Here is a 17672-nt window from a genome sequence, read left to right on the forward strand (position 1 = left end):
TGAACTCAGGGCACAGCTGAATCTAATTGTTGAGGATTGAAGAGATGAACAGATGTTTTAATTTAGGGGTGGGAAGAGATTTCAGAGTTGCCCTTATTTACTTTCCACATCAAGCAAGTCTCCACTTTGTAGCTTCTCTCATAGAAGATGTCCAGATCCTACTTGTGCAGCCCCAGAGATGGGAAGCTCACTACCCCAAGAAAGTCCTTCTCTTGTATGATGGCCTTTCTCACATGAGGCTGAGACCTCAGCCTTGTGACTTCCTCTGGGAGCTAGATTTGCCTCTGGGGCCATAGGGCATGCCCCAGGATAGCCAGCCAGATCCTGAGCCATGATGATTATCACCCCTGACTTTTCTCTTCTCCAGGCTGAACACTCCTGGTTCTTTCACCAGTTCCTCATTTGGTAGGCTTTACAGATTACTCCTCGCTGTATCTCCTATGTGGACAAGCCATGGCTGTCATCATCCCTCCAGATGCACAGAGCAGAACACAGGCTCCAGGGCAGTGTGAACAGCTCAGGTCAAGGCAGGACCACTACCTTTTTTGATCGTGATGTTAGACTTTCATTGATACCAGGCTGAGCTCTTTTGCAACCTTAGCACACTTTTGACTCAGCTTAAGCACAGAGTCAGCTCACCCCCATAGTCATTTTTCTGACATTAGCAATGGAAAGTCTCCATGAAAATGATCTTTGTGATACTAGGAATATCTCCGTGTTTCCCATAATTCTTCTTTCTACATATCCTGACATTTATCTTTCCATATAATGATGTAATTATACATCCACTCATTCACCCACACAACTATCTAACTATATATTAATCCATCCATTCACCAACCACATTATCCACCTACATACACTTCCATTCAGCTGTCCATAGAATCATTCTTGTACTCATTCACCTTTCCATCTTCCCACCTACCTACCAACCCAGTTGCCCATTTATCCATTTTCTTCCCACCTATATGGTCATGTACTTATCTGTCCATCCATACATTCACCCACCATCCACCCATATACCCACTCACCTATCCACACATCCATCCCTTCATCTACTCTCTCTCCCAGTCACCCATACATCTATATTCATCATCCATCCATCTATCTATTCAGCCATCCAATACTTACTGAGATTCTATTACATTTCAAATCTTGTGTTGAGTGTTCTGAGTGATTCAAAGTTGAATAAAATGCAGGCTCTCTCTCTTCACTCATTATGGGAGAGGATGGGAGCAGATAAGGCAGACGATGCTGAGTACTATAAAACAGGAACAAAGAAAATGCTTTGGGGATTCAGAGGAGAGAGAAGTGGCATCTGGATACAGTTATGGATGCTTTCCCACCAGGGGAGATTTTGGTTTGAGCCTTGATGGAACAGCAGTACTTGGACATACATAGATGCATTGGAAGTAATTCCAAGTAGAAGAAGCAGCACATCAAAGATGGAGAAAGCAGAATTCATGTCTTATTCTGTATGTTCCTGCCAAGGTGTTTAGTGCAGATCTGGGCACACTTTAGTACCTAATACATACTTCCTGATTTATATTTTTTCTTCTCTGACATGGGCACCTCCCAACACTTGATCAAGATAAGAGTTCACTCTTTCTCTTTAAGAGGATTCTACAGTTGCCTTGCTGGATGGCCTTGGGCAAGTCACAAAACGTTTCCAGGGTTTCTCTGAGTTTAGTGTTGAATTTCTGTCTCTGTGAAGTCGTCCTTTCCCCCTAATCTTAGTTATTTCTACTATGCTCTCTGCATAGAGATCAGCATTTCCACATATCTTAAAATTTTATTCCCTTTTGTTGGCACCAATGAACTCTATCTCACCTGTCTTCAACTTCTTCAGCTCTGTCCCCAGGCAAAAAGTCTGCGACGTGGACTAAGGGGGAAGTTCTGTGCAAGTGAAATAACACTGAAGTAGAAACCAGGAGCCATGAATTCAGACCCACATTTGCCATGAGCTTGCCGTATGACCTTGGGCAAATCTCTTTCCTTATCTGTTTTAAGTGTTCCTATAGAATTTTAGCACTGAACACAGCATTTGAGATTGTCTAATCCAACATCCTCATCTTACAAATGGAAAAACAGGCTCATAAAGGGTGTGCCACTTGCTCTAGATCATATCTAGATTAGTGGTAAAGCTTATTCAGAACTAAGCTTCAAATTTCCTGAGTTTCAGTTCAGGATTTTCTTTACCCAAACACCACATTTCACGTCCATTCACAGCCCCTATACATCTCAGGGAGAGCTTCCTCTCCCACCTCCATTATCCAGGAAAAAACGTGTGAGTCTTCCAAGTGTCTTGGCAATGTGTCCCTGATTCACGCCTAGGCCGGGGCTGGGTAGGTAGTATTTAAGAGCAAGTATTCCCAGCCTGATGGAGTTGATTATGTTCATCAGGAAGAGAAAAGAGAAAGGAACAAGGGGCTCTGGTTATCTACTGGGCTTTAATCAAATTGAGAAACAAGGCAATTCATCACCCAGAGGCTAAGGGAGTTGGAGAGCTTGGCTTCCGCTGGCTACAAGTCCTGTAATGGGTTGGGCGCTGTCCAAGGTGCTGACATCTTCACTTGCTGCTCGAGTGGCTGGGAGGGGACCAGTTTGGGCAGAGGGATGGCAGCTCTTAGGAGATGGCCCAGGATAGAGCAAGAAAGGGTCTGTACTTGTTGGGGGAGAGGCTTGAGTTCTTAATCTTCTCTTTTTCATTTGTCTATCTGATTTAGAGAAAATATCTCTTCTTCAGGCTAGGGTCCTGAGCTAGGATTAAAGAAATAGAAAGAGAAGGGAGAACCCTAGATCCTTTGATCTCAAGGAGATGCCCCCAGCATGAGTGGAAGCTCAGCCCTTGGCCTTTGGAGATTCCCCATATTAAGGCGAGATGTAGCTTCTGCTTTTATAAAATCCTCAGTCCATTGCAGAGAAATGAACTTACCATTGGGTATTTATTAATCTGGTGGAGAAACATCACTTTGCTTTTAACTCTAGCTCAAGTATTATATAAGGGAGGTATGGACCATGTCTACATGGAGCCTCCAGTCTGATGGGGAAGACATAGTCTTCCTCTACAAAGCTCTCAGTTTGGTTGAAGAGACATCCTTTTAATTTATGAGGGAATCTCAGTTATAATCTGGAAAACATGATAAACAGATAAATTAAAATGTGCACTATAATCAATCAAAGAAGTCAGATCTTCACATTTGTGATTAAGGTTACTGGTGCTAGATATTTAGTGTCAGTCAAGGAAGGTTTCCCAGTAGAGGTAAGTTTGAGTTGAACTTAAACAAAAGCAAGGGACTTGAGTCCTTAGATCCTAGGCCCCCTGAGAATTACAACCATACCTTCTCATTCTCTTATATCCCTTTTGGAATAAGCACAAGCCTGGACACAGAGAAGGTTCCTAGTTAATGAAAAATCACCAGCAGATAGAGAGTGAATATACCTACTTTGTAGGTGTGGAGTGAAGATGGGGTAGGAATCAGGGAGGAGGGGTTTTTGGTATGGAGAGACTGAGGCTGGGGTGGGGGAAGGCAGTGGAATGATAACATGAGCAGAGGTGGTAGCCCAATGTGTGTCCAGGCCAGTGAAGCACAGCATAGAGCCACTCCCTCATATTTCTAGAGCTGGTGAGAGACACTTTATTGAATCTTGGATTGTTAAAGCTAGAGACTATTAAATTACAAAATCATAGACTGCTCAGCTTCCAGAGCCACACAATCATGGAAAGTTAGAGTATTAAAATCATAGCATCTTAGCAGGGCAGAATCACAATGTGTTGAAATTATAGAACTGTGGCATATTACAGCCAAAGGGCCAAAAATCCATATTAGAGAATCTTAAAATCCAAGAGTCTCAGTGTCAAAAAGGAAAAGAAAGAGCAATTTATTGACTCCCTCTATTTGTATCAGTTATGGTGCTAGGAGTATTAGAATGTACTAGAGTATATTATCCTCTTTAATTCCTACCACAAGTTTTAAGCTGTTCAATCCTGTTCCTACTCAATGCAGTACTTCTGACAAATGTTTATCTAACTCAGGCTTGTGTAAATGTCATGACAGGGGAGCCATTGCCTTTGTGCATACCCCTATCCCTGCTGAATGGAAGCTAGAAAGCTCTCCCTTATATAAGCTGCATTCTATCTCCCGGTAGTGCCCCCGCACTTGTCCAGTTCACGTCCTCTGAGCTACACTGAGTATGTCTAATCTCCCACTCATATGACAGCTTTTCAGATGGCTAAAGACAGTCCTTATTTCTTTCTTCTCTAGGATAAGCTAGTTTGTTCATCATGTAGCTAGAAATGGGACAGCCAGTCAAAGAATATTTGAGCTGGAAAGGCCCTTAGAGGTCATTTTGTCCAGAGACATCCTTTTACCACCAAGCAGTATAGCATTATGGTCAGGAGCCTGGGCTTTAGAGAAAGATGAGCATGAATTCAGAATCCAGAGATCCAGCACTAACTTGCTATGTAACCTTGGGCAAATTACCTCATATCTCTGGGCCTCAGTCTCCTTATCTATAAAATAAGGAGAATAATAATATTGACATAGCAGAGTTGATGTGAGGATTGAATGAGATAATGCAAGGGAAGCTCTTAGCAGAGTGCTTGGCACACAGCAAGCAGTCAATAAATATTACCTATGATTACTGGAGGCCCAGAGGGGCAGGGAGTTGCTCAAGATCACAGAGCAACTCAGAGGCAGAGCTGGGGTTAGACCAAGGACTCCTGCCTCCCAGCCAAGGGCCCTTTCCTGTTCCACAGTTTCACTCTACCTTCCTGCGGAAAAGGAAAAAACCCCAGAGGGAACTGGAATGCTTTGCTCACTGAATCAGTTAGAATGCAAGTAAGAAAAAACCTGATGGTTTAAACCTTTTATTTCCTTAACAAGGAAGCCAGAGGAAGGTGGAGCCAGGGTTGGTCTGGTTATTCAACCGGAATATGTCTGGTTATGTCTCTGATGACCCAGGTTCTTCCCATTCTAAGCCTTGAGAGAGACCCCCCTTGTGATCACAAAATGGCTGATGTGGTACCAAGTACCATGTCCTCCCAAGCAGGAAGAATGGGCATGGGAGACAAAGGATCTTCTCTCATGCCTCTCTTATCCAAGAGGGGAGCTTTCCAAGAAGACCATTCCCTTATATCTCACTGACCAAAATAAAGTCACATGTCTACTCTTAGACTATTCACTGGCAAAGAGGAAGGCTTTTCCTTGAAGGGCTTGGATCACCCTTGTGGCTGGGCACCTTGCTACTGGAAAGAGGAAAAGGAGATTGGCTGCGGGAAGGCAACAAATAGTGTGTGCCACACTCACCCTCTGTCTCCTCGCTGAATTGGCCTCCCCTCTCAGCTCCACCTCCGCCAGGCGGCCTTCCCTTATTTCCACCCCTTTGTCCTGCAGACCCTCTTCCATCATGTGATTGAGCATTGCCCAATTCAAGTTGCAGTCTACTTTGCCAAGCTCTCTCTTTTCATGTCCAAATCTTGTCTTCCCAGCTAGTCTGTGAGCACAGGGAGAATAATAGCAGCTACTAATGAATAAGTACCTATTGGGTGCCAGGCACTGTTCTGGACACTTGTGGTAGCCTGCTTCCAAACGGCTCCCAAAGATCCGCACCTCCTGGTATCCACACCCTTTTGTGTTCCTGCCCCACACTGTACCAAGCTTAGTCTGTGTGACCAAAAGAATATGGTAAAAATAAAGGTTTGTCACTTCCAAGGTTAGATGATAAAAGATACTGTGGCTTCCATCTTGGTAGATTCTCTTTCTTGGATCATTCATTTAGGGAAAGTTAGCCACCATGTCATAAGCAGTCTTGTGGAGAAGTTTGTGTAAAAAGGAACTGAAACTTTTTACCAACTACCAGCAAAGAATGGAAGCCTGACAGCAACCACAGAGGGAGCTTGGAAGTGGATCCTCCAGCCCCAGTTGAGCCTTCTGATGACTGCATCCCTGGCTGACACTTGACTGCAACCTCATGAGACATCCTGAGCCAGAATCTCTCAGTTAGCCCAATTCTGGGTTCTTGATCCTCAGAAATTGTGTGAGATAATAAATATTTGTTGTTTTAAGCTGCTAAGTTTTGGGGTAATTTGTTACTCAGCAATAGTTAACTACTATAGTCTTACATTACCACATTAAGTCCTCATAACAACTCTATGAAAGATAGGGTTTGTTTCTCCCATTTTTCAGATGAGAAAATTAAGGCTGAGATGAATGCAGTTGACTTCCCACACCTGGAAAGTGACAGAGCTGGGATTTGTCCTCATGTCTATTGGATTCCAAAGCAGAGGGAACCTGGTTTTCTCAGCTGGAATGTCTCCAGCTCCAGCGTGAAGGTTGAGGAATTGAGGACAGGAGGAGATCTCTTACTCTGATGTGTTTTTGTATGCTTTTTTTCCATTCCAATCACATTAGTTAGTAGCTACTACATCTATTGTGTGTATGTGATTCAGGGACAAGTAAGTTTATTAGAAAAAACATTGGAGCTTTAAAAGGGGGATACCTGAGCTCTTGAGCAACCTTGGACAAGTTCCTGTAGTTTTCTAGGCTTCAGTTTATTTATCCACTCTATGGGGCCAGTAGTCCTTGTTCTACATTCCTCATCAGGAAGCCATGAGGATCAAGTGTGAAGGGACTTTGTAAAATGTAGTGCTGTGATCACGGAAAGCCTCTCTCAGTCTTCAGGGGAGGCAGCTCCACACAGTGGCCAGTGCTCCCTCTTCTCTCCCACTTGAGTCTAGGTTCAGGAGACAGAGAATACTGAGCGAAACTGAGGGCCCTGACCCATTTCTTCAGCTACATCCTTCACCATGACCTTTCTCTTAGACCACACTGTAGCCCTGATGAACTAGTGGAAAATTCCCAAGCTTGCCAGGAGCTCTCTGTATGCTGAGTTTTTATCTGTGTAGTTTCTTCTCCCTGGACAGTGTTCCCAACTTCTCCACCTGGTATGGTCCTACTCATCTTTCAAGACTCATCTTAGATGTCCCCACTTCAAGGATGACCTGGTTCAAGGTCTCCTACTTCTTCTCTTGATTAAGCACCCGTCTCCAGCCTGAGCTCTTGGACTCCAGCTTCCCTTTTCCATTCAAAGCTCCCAGGGTGCAGCCTGCAGCCTTTCTAAAACACAAATCTTGTCATGTCACTCCCTGCTTGAAATAACCAGTCAATCGAATAATCCATCAGTCAATGCTTCAAGGGCACCTCTTTGCCCTCAGGAAGACATCCAAAGCCTTCAGCTGGAACTCAAGGCTTGGTCCTCACTGGTACATCCAGCCTCAGCTCTCCTCTCTCTCCTGATGGTCCTGCACATGCAGTACATCCCAACCACATCGCTCTTGTACCATATCTCAGACACACTCTGCTCTCTTGTGCCTTCCTATCTTTGCTCATACCATTGTTTCTCATGTCTATTTGCATCTTTTCTACCTGGGGATTTCCTGCCTAATCTTTAAGGCCAGCTCTGATTTAACCTTTTCTGGAAAGCCTTCCATGGTGACCCCAGGAAGAATACATGGCTTCCTCTTCTTCCCTCTCCTATATGACTAATCATGCTTTTATTACTATTTGTCAGCTTGTCTGCTTATACTGGGAGTTTCCTGTACTGGACCCATGGCTGTGTCCCCAGCCATGCCAGCACAGGGGCATAGAGCAGCCATGAGATTTGTTGGTTGATTGGGTGTTTGAATAAATAAATGAATGAATGGTGAATGAATCTATCCTTGAACCATCACTTCTTGGCCAGCACCAGAACTGCTGCTTCCAGGATTAGCCCATTTTATAGCAAAAGGGGAAACAGAAGGAAGGGACTGCTCTGGAAGGGAGAAAGAAAATCAATAAAAATGTAAATCTGGCTGAGAAAAGCTGTCCCAGGCTGGCTGTGGGGGGAGATAAGACTGGGCAGGCTGAGCCCTGGCTGACAGTGGCAGAGAGATTAGGGGACAAGCAGAGCTGCAACCAGGGCAGGGCAGAGCGAGGGTGGTGCCTCCCCTCAGGGGTGCCTTCTCCCTGTCCTTACTGCCCACTCCCACCTCCACCCCCATGTGCTCCTTTCAGGAACAGGGGAAGGGGAAGGAAACTTACAAATATTGATCATTAGGTACACTGCCTGTGAATGAGTATGTTATCATTATTTTGTCTTCATACCTTCTGGGAGACAGGAATGATCAACCTCACTTTATAGGTGAAGAAACTGAGAGGCAAAGAAGTTAAAAATCTTGTTTGGGGTCACACCATGAATCAGTGGCAGAGTCTAGATTTGAACCCAAATCTGACTGACTCTAAAACTCTGTTCTTTTTACTCCACTCCACTGGAGGTCTACAGCCAGGCTTCAAATGGTCCCCAACCTCTGAACTCAGAGGCACAATTGTGTATAAGTTTGTGTGCATTTTTAATGGAGAGTCTATATCTTTTATTGGATTCCCTAAGGTGGTTGCCACCCACTCCCGTTGCCTATACCATGCTGCGTCCCTGGAGGTGGTGGCCTTTGAGCTGGGTCTGGAAGTTTGGGCAGGACTTCATGAAGCGGGATGGAGAGGCAAGCAATGGGGTGGGGATGTGAAGAAGGCCAACTGGGTAGAGGGAAGAGCACATGTAGGGGCTTGTTAGGGGGAAAGAATTCAACATGTCTAAAGAATGGCAAGGGTGCCATGGGTTCTTTCTTGTTTTTAATAAATTTATTTATTTATTTTTGGCTGTGTTGGGTCTTCGTTGCTGCATGCAGGCTTTCTCTAGTTGCGGTGAGCAGGGGCTACTCTTCGTTGTGGTGTGCAGGCTTCTCATTGCAGTAGCTTCTCTTGTTGCGGAGCACGGACTCTAGGCACGCGGGCTTCAGTAGTTGTGGCACGCGGGCTCAGTAGTTGTGGAGCACAGGCTTAGTTGCTCTGTGGCATGTGGGATCTTCCCGGACCAGGGCTCGAACCTGTATCCCCTGCCTTGGCAGGCGGATTCTTTTTTTTTTAAATTTATTTATGTATTTTATTTATTTATTTTGGCTGTGTTGGGTCTTTGTTGCTGCACACAGTCTTTCTCTAGTTGCGGCAAACGGGGGCTACACTTCATTGCAGCGCGCGGGCTTCTCATTGCGGTGGCTTCTCTGTGCTCTTCCCTCTACCCAGGGCTCTAGGTGCGTGGGCTTCAGTAGTTGCAGCATGCGGCCTCAGTAGCTGTGGCTCACGGGCTCTAGAGCACCGGCTCAGTAGTTGTGGCACACGGGCTTAGTTGCTCCGCGGCACGTGGGATCTTCCCGGACCAGGGATTGAACCCGTGTTCCCTGCACTGGCAGGCGGATTCTGAACCACTGTGCCACCAGGGAAGTCCCAGTTCCTGCTCCTCGTTTATTTGTGCTCCAATCATGGCTCCTGGCCCCCTGGCATCTGCCTGCCCTGCAACTTCGCAGCATGAGTCTACAGCCTAAAGGAACTCCGGGCCAGGCATCAGGATCTTCATTCTGGTTCCAGGCCTGTTCTCTGCTGGATTTTACCACCATAGCATCTAGTAGGAGACTTAATGTGTCTCCTCCAACTCTCAGGGACAGGGTGAGAAGAAAGTGAGCTCACAGGTGTAATTGCTTGCAGCTTCCCATTGGCCAGAGGCCATGTCAGGGAAGAGGGCTGCTCCCTGGACCCCCTGAATCCCTGGGAAGTCGCTGGCCCTTACCTGTTCCACCCCTGGCTCTCAGCCCCTCGTCTCTCTTGTGATTACTCCTGGAGTCTCCCCCCTGACCAGCCTGGATGATTTTAAGCACAAGCACCTCGTCTTCTTCGAATCTCAGCTCAACCCAGAGGTAGACTAGCATGAAGCTATGGCTGCTTGAGCACCACGGCCTCTACTCAGGCCCAGGGAGAGGCTTCAGCAATATGTTCCTGTTGTCAAGTTCTCAGGAAATTTGCAAAGGTAGACACTTCCACCACTATGGGTCAAGATTGCTAGTTCTTTCCACTCCAAGTTTCCTTGTGTCCCAGTTTCCCTTTACGTGAAGCAGTTGGCATGGGCATTTCTGGAATATGGCTAAGGGGGAGTGGAGTTGGGGATCAATTTAATTTGGATTCATTGGGATATAGTTATGTGGTTCTCAGTCACCTCTATGAATAGATAAATCATTGCTAGCTACCTCTGTACAGAGGATGGCTTCTAGGAATCATCCTACCCACAGTCCAACTCATTTGTCATTGTGACATCAAGGTGTCATATCCAGAGGTCATCTTGTGACATGAAAGTGTTTTCTCCTGCCTGGCCCTGGAAGTATATGGGCAATAGAGGAGAAACAGGTTTGAAATGTATAGAACCAGAAGCTAGTCTTTAGAAAATATTTCCAACCATTAGGGGGAGAATTTTGGAGGTACGCACAGCAGTTAGTAAAAAATCTTATGCTATTTTTCTGAATTGTGAGATGTATTTGTTTTGACTTCTTTTTTCATTCTAAGTAAATATTCACCTTCTTCCCTAATTTTGTGTTCTTTTTCTTAAAGAGGACTCCCCAAATTGTATAAGCATCAGTTCCCACAAAATCTAGATCTAATCCTGGCTCTGGCATTTACTTTGTGTGATCTTGGGCAAGTTGCTTATCCTTCCTGAACCATCTCCTCTTCTGTAAAACCTGAATGACCATTTGGACAGGTGAGGACTTGGAAAGCCTTGTGACCTTATTCCCCTTCTGAAACCATTACTAGAGGAAGTAGTCAAGCAGAACAAAAATTAGACCAGGATATACAGGTAGGGGAAGATGTAATATACAAGAAATAACGGTGAGCAATGAATCCAGTAAAACTTAAATCTAAATAACTGGAAATAATCTGGTTATTGCAGACCTTAATACAGTTTGGAAGAAAGGATTTTTGTAACAGAGACACATTATGCAAGAACAAATTTAATAATAAGCTATATCTATAATCCCAGATTATTTCTGCAAAACCTGGGAAATGAGAGGGAAGGAGGAGGAAGATGGACATACAAACAGCCTCTTCTTGTTGGAAGAGACTCTGAAACTCTTGGCACTGATAAATTCAGGCTCAGATATTTGTTAGACATTTAAAGGTATCAACCAGCAGAACAAAAATGGGAATTAGAACTTTTGTACCTCCCTCTTCTTTCATGTGGCATAGCCTCAAAGCCCTGCCACCGAGAGCTGAGCAGAGGGCCAGAGCCACGTCTGCCCCCAAAGTCCCAGCTTCTCCCCTGGCCCACAGCACAGGGCTGGACACGGATTTGGGAAGCTCCTGCTGATAACTCCCTGTCTCTTGCCTCCCAAGCAACCAGATTGGGCTGGAAGCAGATTGGGAAACTCTCTCCCCGTCCCAGGGAGATAATCAGGCCAGATAAGACTAGCCATAAAACAAGACAAGGCAAGACAGGGCCTGACACAGACAAGACCTTGACTGTTCAGACCCAAGCATCCCATAGACCCACTTATTACACAGAGCCACGCATTATTGCTTCCAGATCACAAGCCTGGGCATCACAAAGAACAGGTTCTTACGCCAACCCAGGCATCACAGAGAACCAGATGTTACCCCAAAATGTGGGTGTCACAGAACCAGACATTGTCTACATAACCCCAGGTGACATAGAATCAGGCACCTGGGAGGAAATGGTGAAATTGGGATTCTACTAGTCACAAAAGTCAAAAAGTGGCTTTGGTGGGCCCAGGTCAAATGTGTGAAATCTTGGCAATGCATGGGTACCAGTGAGTCTATGCTGAGTGTGTTTGGTCTTTGGGACCTTGGTCCCCGTCTCCACCAGGCAGAGAATAGGCCTCGCCCAGACTGTGGCTGCCTGAGGGCAAGGGCTGGGATTTCCTGACTCCAGAGAGTGAGTCTCCCTGCACAGCCAAGGCCCCTGGGGCCCTCACACCAGGTTTCCTGAAGGCCCTGCCTAGCCTGGATGTCGTGAGTGGGACCAGTTCCCTCCCCAGGGCGTCTCCCCAAAGCTCAGGGCTCTGCCTCCAGGGGGCGCCAAATGGACACTTCTCAACAGAGGCTGTACTGGCCCCAAGTCCAGGCTGAGCGGGGCTGGGGAGGAGACCTGAGTCTGTCCTGGCCACACAGATGGTCGCAGCTGAAGGGGCCTGAAAGCTGACAAGTTCATTTCCACCTGACAGAGATGGAGGCTGGGAGGCTGAGGCTCAGAGAAGGTGCTCCAGGTGAGCAGCAGAGCAGGGCCAGGACCCAGCACGCGGGGCAGCCTGGCCTACTATTTTCCACTGCTCTATCCTCGGGCCCTGGGGGAAAGATATGCAGTCCTTCCACCCAGGAAAGCCTGGTTTCAGGTCAGCCCGTGTGGCTGGGGGAGAAGAGGGGGAAGACCCTCAAGCTTCAGAAGTGGCCAACACAACAAACCTGCAAGTAACTCTTTGGTTCAGGTGAGCAAACAAAGGCCCAGAAAGGGTCAGTGGCTTGCTCAAAGCCACACAGCAAGTTAGTGGAGGACTCATAATTGGAAAAAACAGGGCTCCCAACCCCCAATCTCAGGCAAAGGGCCCAGAGGACGTACTCGCCGTGGCTGCCAGTCCTGGCCAGAACGGGGCCCTGGGACGGCTCACACTCTGGATTCCTCAGGCTCCTTCTTTGCCCCTGACGCTAACAGCTGCTGCTGTAGGCCAGAGTTGGGTATGGTCGCCTTGGTCCCCTCCTCTTTGTCCTGCTGCCTTAGGATGGCCAAAATCAAGGCGAAACAGGCCAGAGAGCCTGTCTTGAAGAAGAACTGGAGGCCGATGAACCTGGGAAAGAGCAAATGACCCTTGAACTCAGGACCGCCCCGTTCAGGGCTTGGATGTGCTTGGGCTGGAAGCAGAGTGGCGTCAGAAATCATCACCCATTATGTAGCTGGAGACGTTGAGGCGGGGATAGGCCTCCAGCCCCAGGACAGTGGACCCTGTCACCATGGCCTTGGCTGGGAACCCCTAGAATTGACCCCCATGGGGGTCCTTCCTTGGAAGGGGGAAAAGGCTCCAAAGAAGCCTGGGCATTCTCCCTGCCCTGTGCTGACTGCCTCGTGGCCTGGGCTGGCCCTGCCTCCCTCTGGGTCTCTCTAAGGGCTCAGGGGGCCTGACAGGTGCAACTCTGGATCACATCACTTGCCACAAGAAAAGGAGGATTCCCTCTCCTGTTTGTCTAATTCACCAAGACTCTTCTTGACTTTTCCTCCTCTAGGAAGCCCTCCTGGAACTATGCACTCCTCAGAGCTGGAAGCGAACAGCTCTCTGCTCCCAGCTCTGCTAGTAAGTCCTCCCCCCAGCTGCCCATCCATCCCAGGGCCTGCAGCCTCTCTGCTTTCAGGTTCCTTTAGGCTCCCCATTGTATGGATGGGAAGATTAAATCCCCAAAAAGGCAGGTCTCGCCATGAGGGAGGCAGAGCTGGGCCTGTATCCTAGGCCTCCTATGTCCTAGATAGAGCCATCTTCCTAACCCACCCCAACTCCCTGTTTCTCTCACAGCTGGGCCGCTCCCCTGATTCTCCCCTCACTCAGCCAGCACAGACTGGTCAGGCCCAGCTTTGCCAGTTATCAGCTGTGTGACTTTGGGCCACTCACTTAAATCTCACTTTCCTCATCCATCAAAGGGGGAGACAAGGTCTAGCTTGCAGGACTGGTGAGACCAGCACTGCATAGAGCACCGGTCACCTTGCAGGTGGACGCCAGTGGACCTCCCCTCCCTGCTGGTGGCCTGCCTGGGACCCCAAGAGTGTTTCTAGAAGCTTTCTCACAGCCCCCTGGTAGCCCCTACCCCCGGTCTCACCGGTTTCGAAGCAGGTCGTGGTCATAGTAGTGGCAGACGGCCCGACGCCCACAACTCTGGGCCCAGTACACACAGGTGGTGTCAATGGCACTGCCGTGGATCACGGGGCTGGGCATCCAGGCTGGAGGAGGTGTTCAGGGGACAATGGAACCCAGCACCCCGGTACCTCCCCTGCCCACTCCCTGGCATATATAACTCTTCAGGGCTCTGAGGCACCGAGGGCCTCTTGGCCCATTAAGTCTTCAGCCTTCAAGCCCGCCCCTTACCCTGGTATTGGATGCAGTCTCCCTGATGGGCTGTTTAGCTGCTTGCGCACCCACCTCCAGGGTACCTAGGTCAGATGTGTGACCCTGTGGGCCAGTGAACCCTAAGGTCAGGGAGCGGGCCCCACTCATCCCTGTGCCCCCGGGCCTTGGACCAGTGGTCCCCAGCACATTCTTTACCCAAAACTCTCAGGAGCATGAACTGGATTCCCACAGCCAGAGTCTTGTCTTCTTTCTTCACTCCCCTAACAAGCAGGGACAGGGTGACATGAGGATTGAGAGGGTTCCAGCCTTCAAGGGGCTCTCACCATCCCCTTCTCTCCCGCCACCCAGCACCAGCCTGCCCCCAGTCTGAGGTTCTTGGGGAGCGGGGCTCAGGCCCCACACTCCCTTCAACCGGCAGAGCCGGGTCCCGGCTATACCCGCTGACCATCAGGGCCCTGTGCTGACCTCCCTGTGTTGCCGGTCACAGACACCCCTCTCTCCCCACCCCCTGGTCCCACCAAATTCTCCCCTTCCTCCTACACTTGGCAAAACCTGGAGCTGGGCAGCCAGACACGCCGTTTAACTTCCCTGATCACTATGATGTCTCAGCCTGGGGTGCCCTGGTAATCACTGGCTCCTCTTCCTAAGTAATCCCGGCAGCTGGCATTTGTGGAGTGCTTACTACGGCTCAGTTATTCTGTACTGCGCTCCCCACGTCCCCCCCATATGGTAGGTATAGCATTAGGCCCATTTTACAGGTAAGGAAACTGACAGATATTTAGACAGGTTGAGTGACTTGGCCAAGACCCCACGGCTGATGGCTGTCAAAGGTTGGAATTTGTGCCGTACACTGCCTGCATGAACTTCTCTTAATCAGCCTGCCTGCTGGGGCATCTGACTCCTCTACTTTTGCTCTTGCAGCCAGCCTGTTTTATGGATCTACATGCCTTCTAATATTGTAAGGGGCTCCATCCCCCTTCTAATTTTCTAGAAAACAGATGGGGAATAAAATAATCCCAGCATAATGAAAATTTGGAATTATCCTGCTCTGAGGTCCTCTTATGGCCTCAGGTGACAATTTGTCAGTCCCAGCAGGCACCCTCAGGACAACAGCCAGAAAGATCTTGGACCAAGAGGCAGTGCTCAGCACAGGCTGGGTCCACAGTGGGCACTTAGTGCTTGTTGACTTGAAGTGGAAGAGTCGTAGACCACACGGATGGGGTTTGGATTTCTAGATGCACCACCTGTGACCAGCTCACTGCAGGTCGGGTGGGGTGGAGAGTCAGGTGACGCTCCCCCACTTCCTCCTCACTGAGACTGGAGGCCAGGGCAGGGGCTTAGGTGTGGCCTCTCCTCCTCTGGGGAAAGTAGGGTCTGGGCTCTGGGCCTTGGCATCAGTACTATTCCACCGAAAACTTGCTACATGACCTGGGGCTAGCTCCTGAATTTCTCTGAGCCTCAGTTTTCTTATCTGTAAGATGGGGAGAAAACTTCATCTCAGCAGTTGCCATGAGGATGAAGACAGGACAGTGAGAGCCTGATCTGCTTTGGGGGCACCTCCTCCCAGGACACCTCCCAGGACACCTCCTTCCTCGAACACCTCCCTCAGGATCCCTTATCCTGCCTGTGGTTAAGAACCTCTTCGTATCCACTGGTTCCAGCACGCCCCTGCTTTCACCTTAGGATGAGCATGAAGGAGGGTGTGTGGGTGACACTAGCCAGTGCTGCACCCAGGCTGACCAGGATCATGAAGGGCAGCACCAGGTGGCTGCAGGCTGAGTCGCAGGAGCCTGCTGGCACAGGGCCGCCCCCTACCACGCAGCTGCAGTTGGTGTAGAAGACCTAGGGTGGGGAGGGGGGAAGAAGAGCCTTCAGGAACCTCTAAGGACAAGCAGCTGGCCAAGGGGTGAGGCCCCAGGAGGCTTATGATAGACCCATGGACACACACAAACTGGGGCAGAGCTGGCTGGATGCTAGGATTTCTGACCCCTTGGCTGAGTCAGGATGGCTTGAGCAGCCTGACAGGTACCTGGACACAGGCTGTTTGCACAAAAATGGGCTGAGCCCAGGCTGAGGCTGTGGGGAGAGGGGACGTGGAGACAAGAACAGGGAGAGGGAACTAGAAGAGAGTCACCCCCAACACAGCACACGCACACACACATTCACACACATACCTATGTACTCACACTCTCATACACATACATACACTCACACACACTCACTACATATACACACACGTACTGTCAAACATACTCACACTCACACCCCACACACATGCTCACACACTTATATACTCACACACACTCACACACCACATACACTCACTCATTCTTTCACCTGGTGATGTCAGAATGTTCCAAATTCCTGACTGTCTGTGCAAGGAATTAAAGCAACAAAGTATTCTGAGGAAGGAATTCAGATTTTTCAGTTCAGTGTTCCCCCTTCCCGCTTTACTGAGGTCTTCCAGGGCACTGGATTCTAGAGTGGATTCTCAAGGAGAGATTCAAGCACAGGATGGAGAGGGGCAGATAGCATCAGTGGGAGTCTTGGTTCATCAAGTAAGGGAGGCACAAGGAAGACTTCACCAAAGAGGGGTGTCGGATTTGGGTCTTGAGGAATGAATAGGAGTTCACCAAGAGGAAAATTGGAATGAGCAGAGGGAAAGCTAAATGTAAAATCACAGTGGCATGAAAGAAGTCAGCAAATCTTTCCTTCTGTCGGGAGCAGAATGCATGCAATGAGAAGGCAGAGGGGAGGCCTTCTCTGCCTTCTCTTTGCATGGGGGTGGGGTGTGTGTGTGCTGGGGCCACACTGTGAAGAACCCTGGACACAAAAGAGAACATGACTGCTGTTTCCAGAAGCAGCGTGGACTAGGTGCCCTGTCAGTCATCCTGCTGACAGCAATCTAAAATGATGGATAAAATAAAACAATGAAAACAATGTCCTGAGAGCATCTATGAGATGGCAGGAAGGAAAAAATACTCAGGTTCAGTACTAAGTGAGGCAAACCCAGAGAGGCGAGCAGAAGCCTGAAACAAGGTTTGGCCGCCAGGTGTTTGCAGAACCTTTTGCAATGGAGCACAGCTTTCTGAGGCTGGGGGCTACAGGGCCAGAGGACGAGTCCTAGCCCTCCTTCCTGCCAAGTGAAAAGTCTAATAGGAGACGCCTGGAAAACTGGGGCCCCACCAAAGGCTGAAGAATGAGGAAAAGCTGACCCTTTTCTAAAGTGCAATGAAATGTCCTCAGGCTCACGTTTGATTGCAACCCTCATTCCCAGCCCCAAGGTGGCCTGGAAAACCCCCAGATTCTTTCAGAATTGGTCTAGACCACCAGTGTCCTCAGACGTCTCAACAGGAGCAAAGCTGAGCCAGGAAGACCTGGCTTTTCTTTTCTGCCCCTAGATCACAGTTTCCCAACCAGTGTGCCCCAGAGACCTCGGCCTCAGCTGAGCGACAGGCATGCAGGGAACCCATCAGCCCTCGGGGTGACCTGGTGAACTCCGGGCAGCTGGAACTCTCTGGGCCTTTCACCTCCAGCTTTGGCAGCTTTAGACTCTTCCCAATGTGAAAAGGGCTGGGAAGCCCTGAGATGGATGCTGGGAGCCTTGGAAAGATTTTAAGCATGGGAGAGACAAGACCTGATAGCACAAAAGCTGCTCTGGCTGATGCAAGAGGATGGACCTGATTGGAGA

At 48.7% G+C, this 17672-nt stretch overlaps 1 protein-coding gene across 4 annotated transcripts in view; it reads right to left on the bottom strand.

The window, feature by feature from the left end:
- Nucleotides 1-10849: 10849 nt before the first annotated feature.
- The window catches only part of SLCO2B1 (solute carrier organic anion transporter family member 2B1), a 51612-nt gene continuing 44789 nt past the window's right edge, over nt 10850-17672 (bottom strand). For all 4 annotated transcript variants that reach the window (XM_082411270.1, XM_082411267.1, XM_082411268.1 and 1 more), the window contains 4 exons: nt 15660-15823; nt 14177-14241; nt 13734-13854; nt 10850-12715 (listed from right to left, as the gene is read on the bottom strand). In XM_082411270.1, coding sequence (XP_082267396.1) covers nt 12535-12715; nt 13734-13854; nt 14177-14241; nt 15660-15823 — 531 coding nt within the window. In that variant the 3' untranslated portion in view covers nt 10850-12534. The remainder of the gene's footprint in view (nt 12716-13733; nt 13855-14176; nt 14242-15659; nt 15824-17672) is intronic.

Source organism: Balaenoptera physalus (genome assembly GCF_965194825.1).
Source record: "Balaenoptera physalus genome assembly, chromosome: 10".
Taxonomy (NCBI): domain Eukaryota; kingdom Metazoa; phylum Chordata; class Mammalia; order Artiodactyla; family Balaenopteridae; genus Balaenoptera; species Balaenoptera physalus.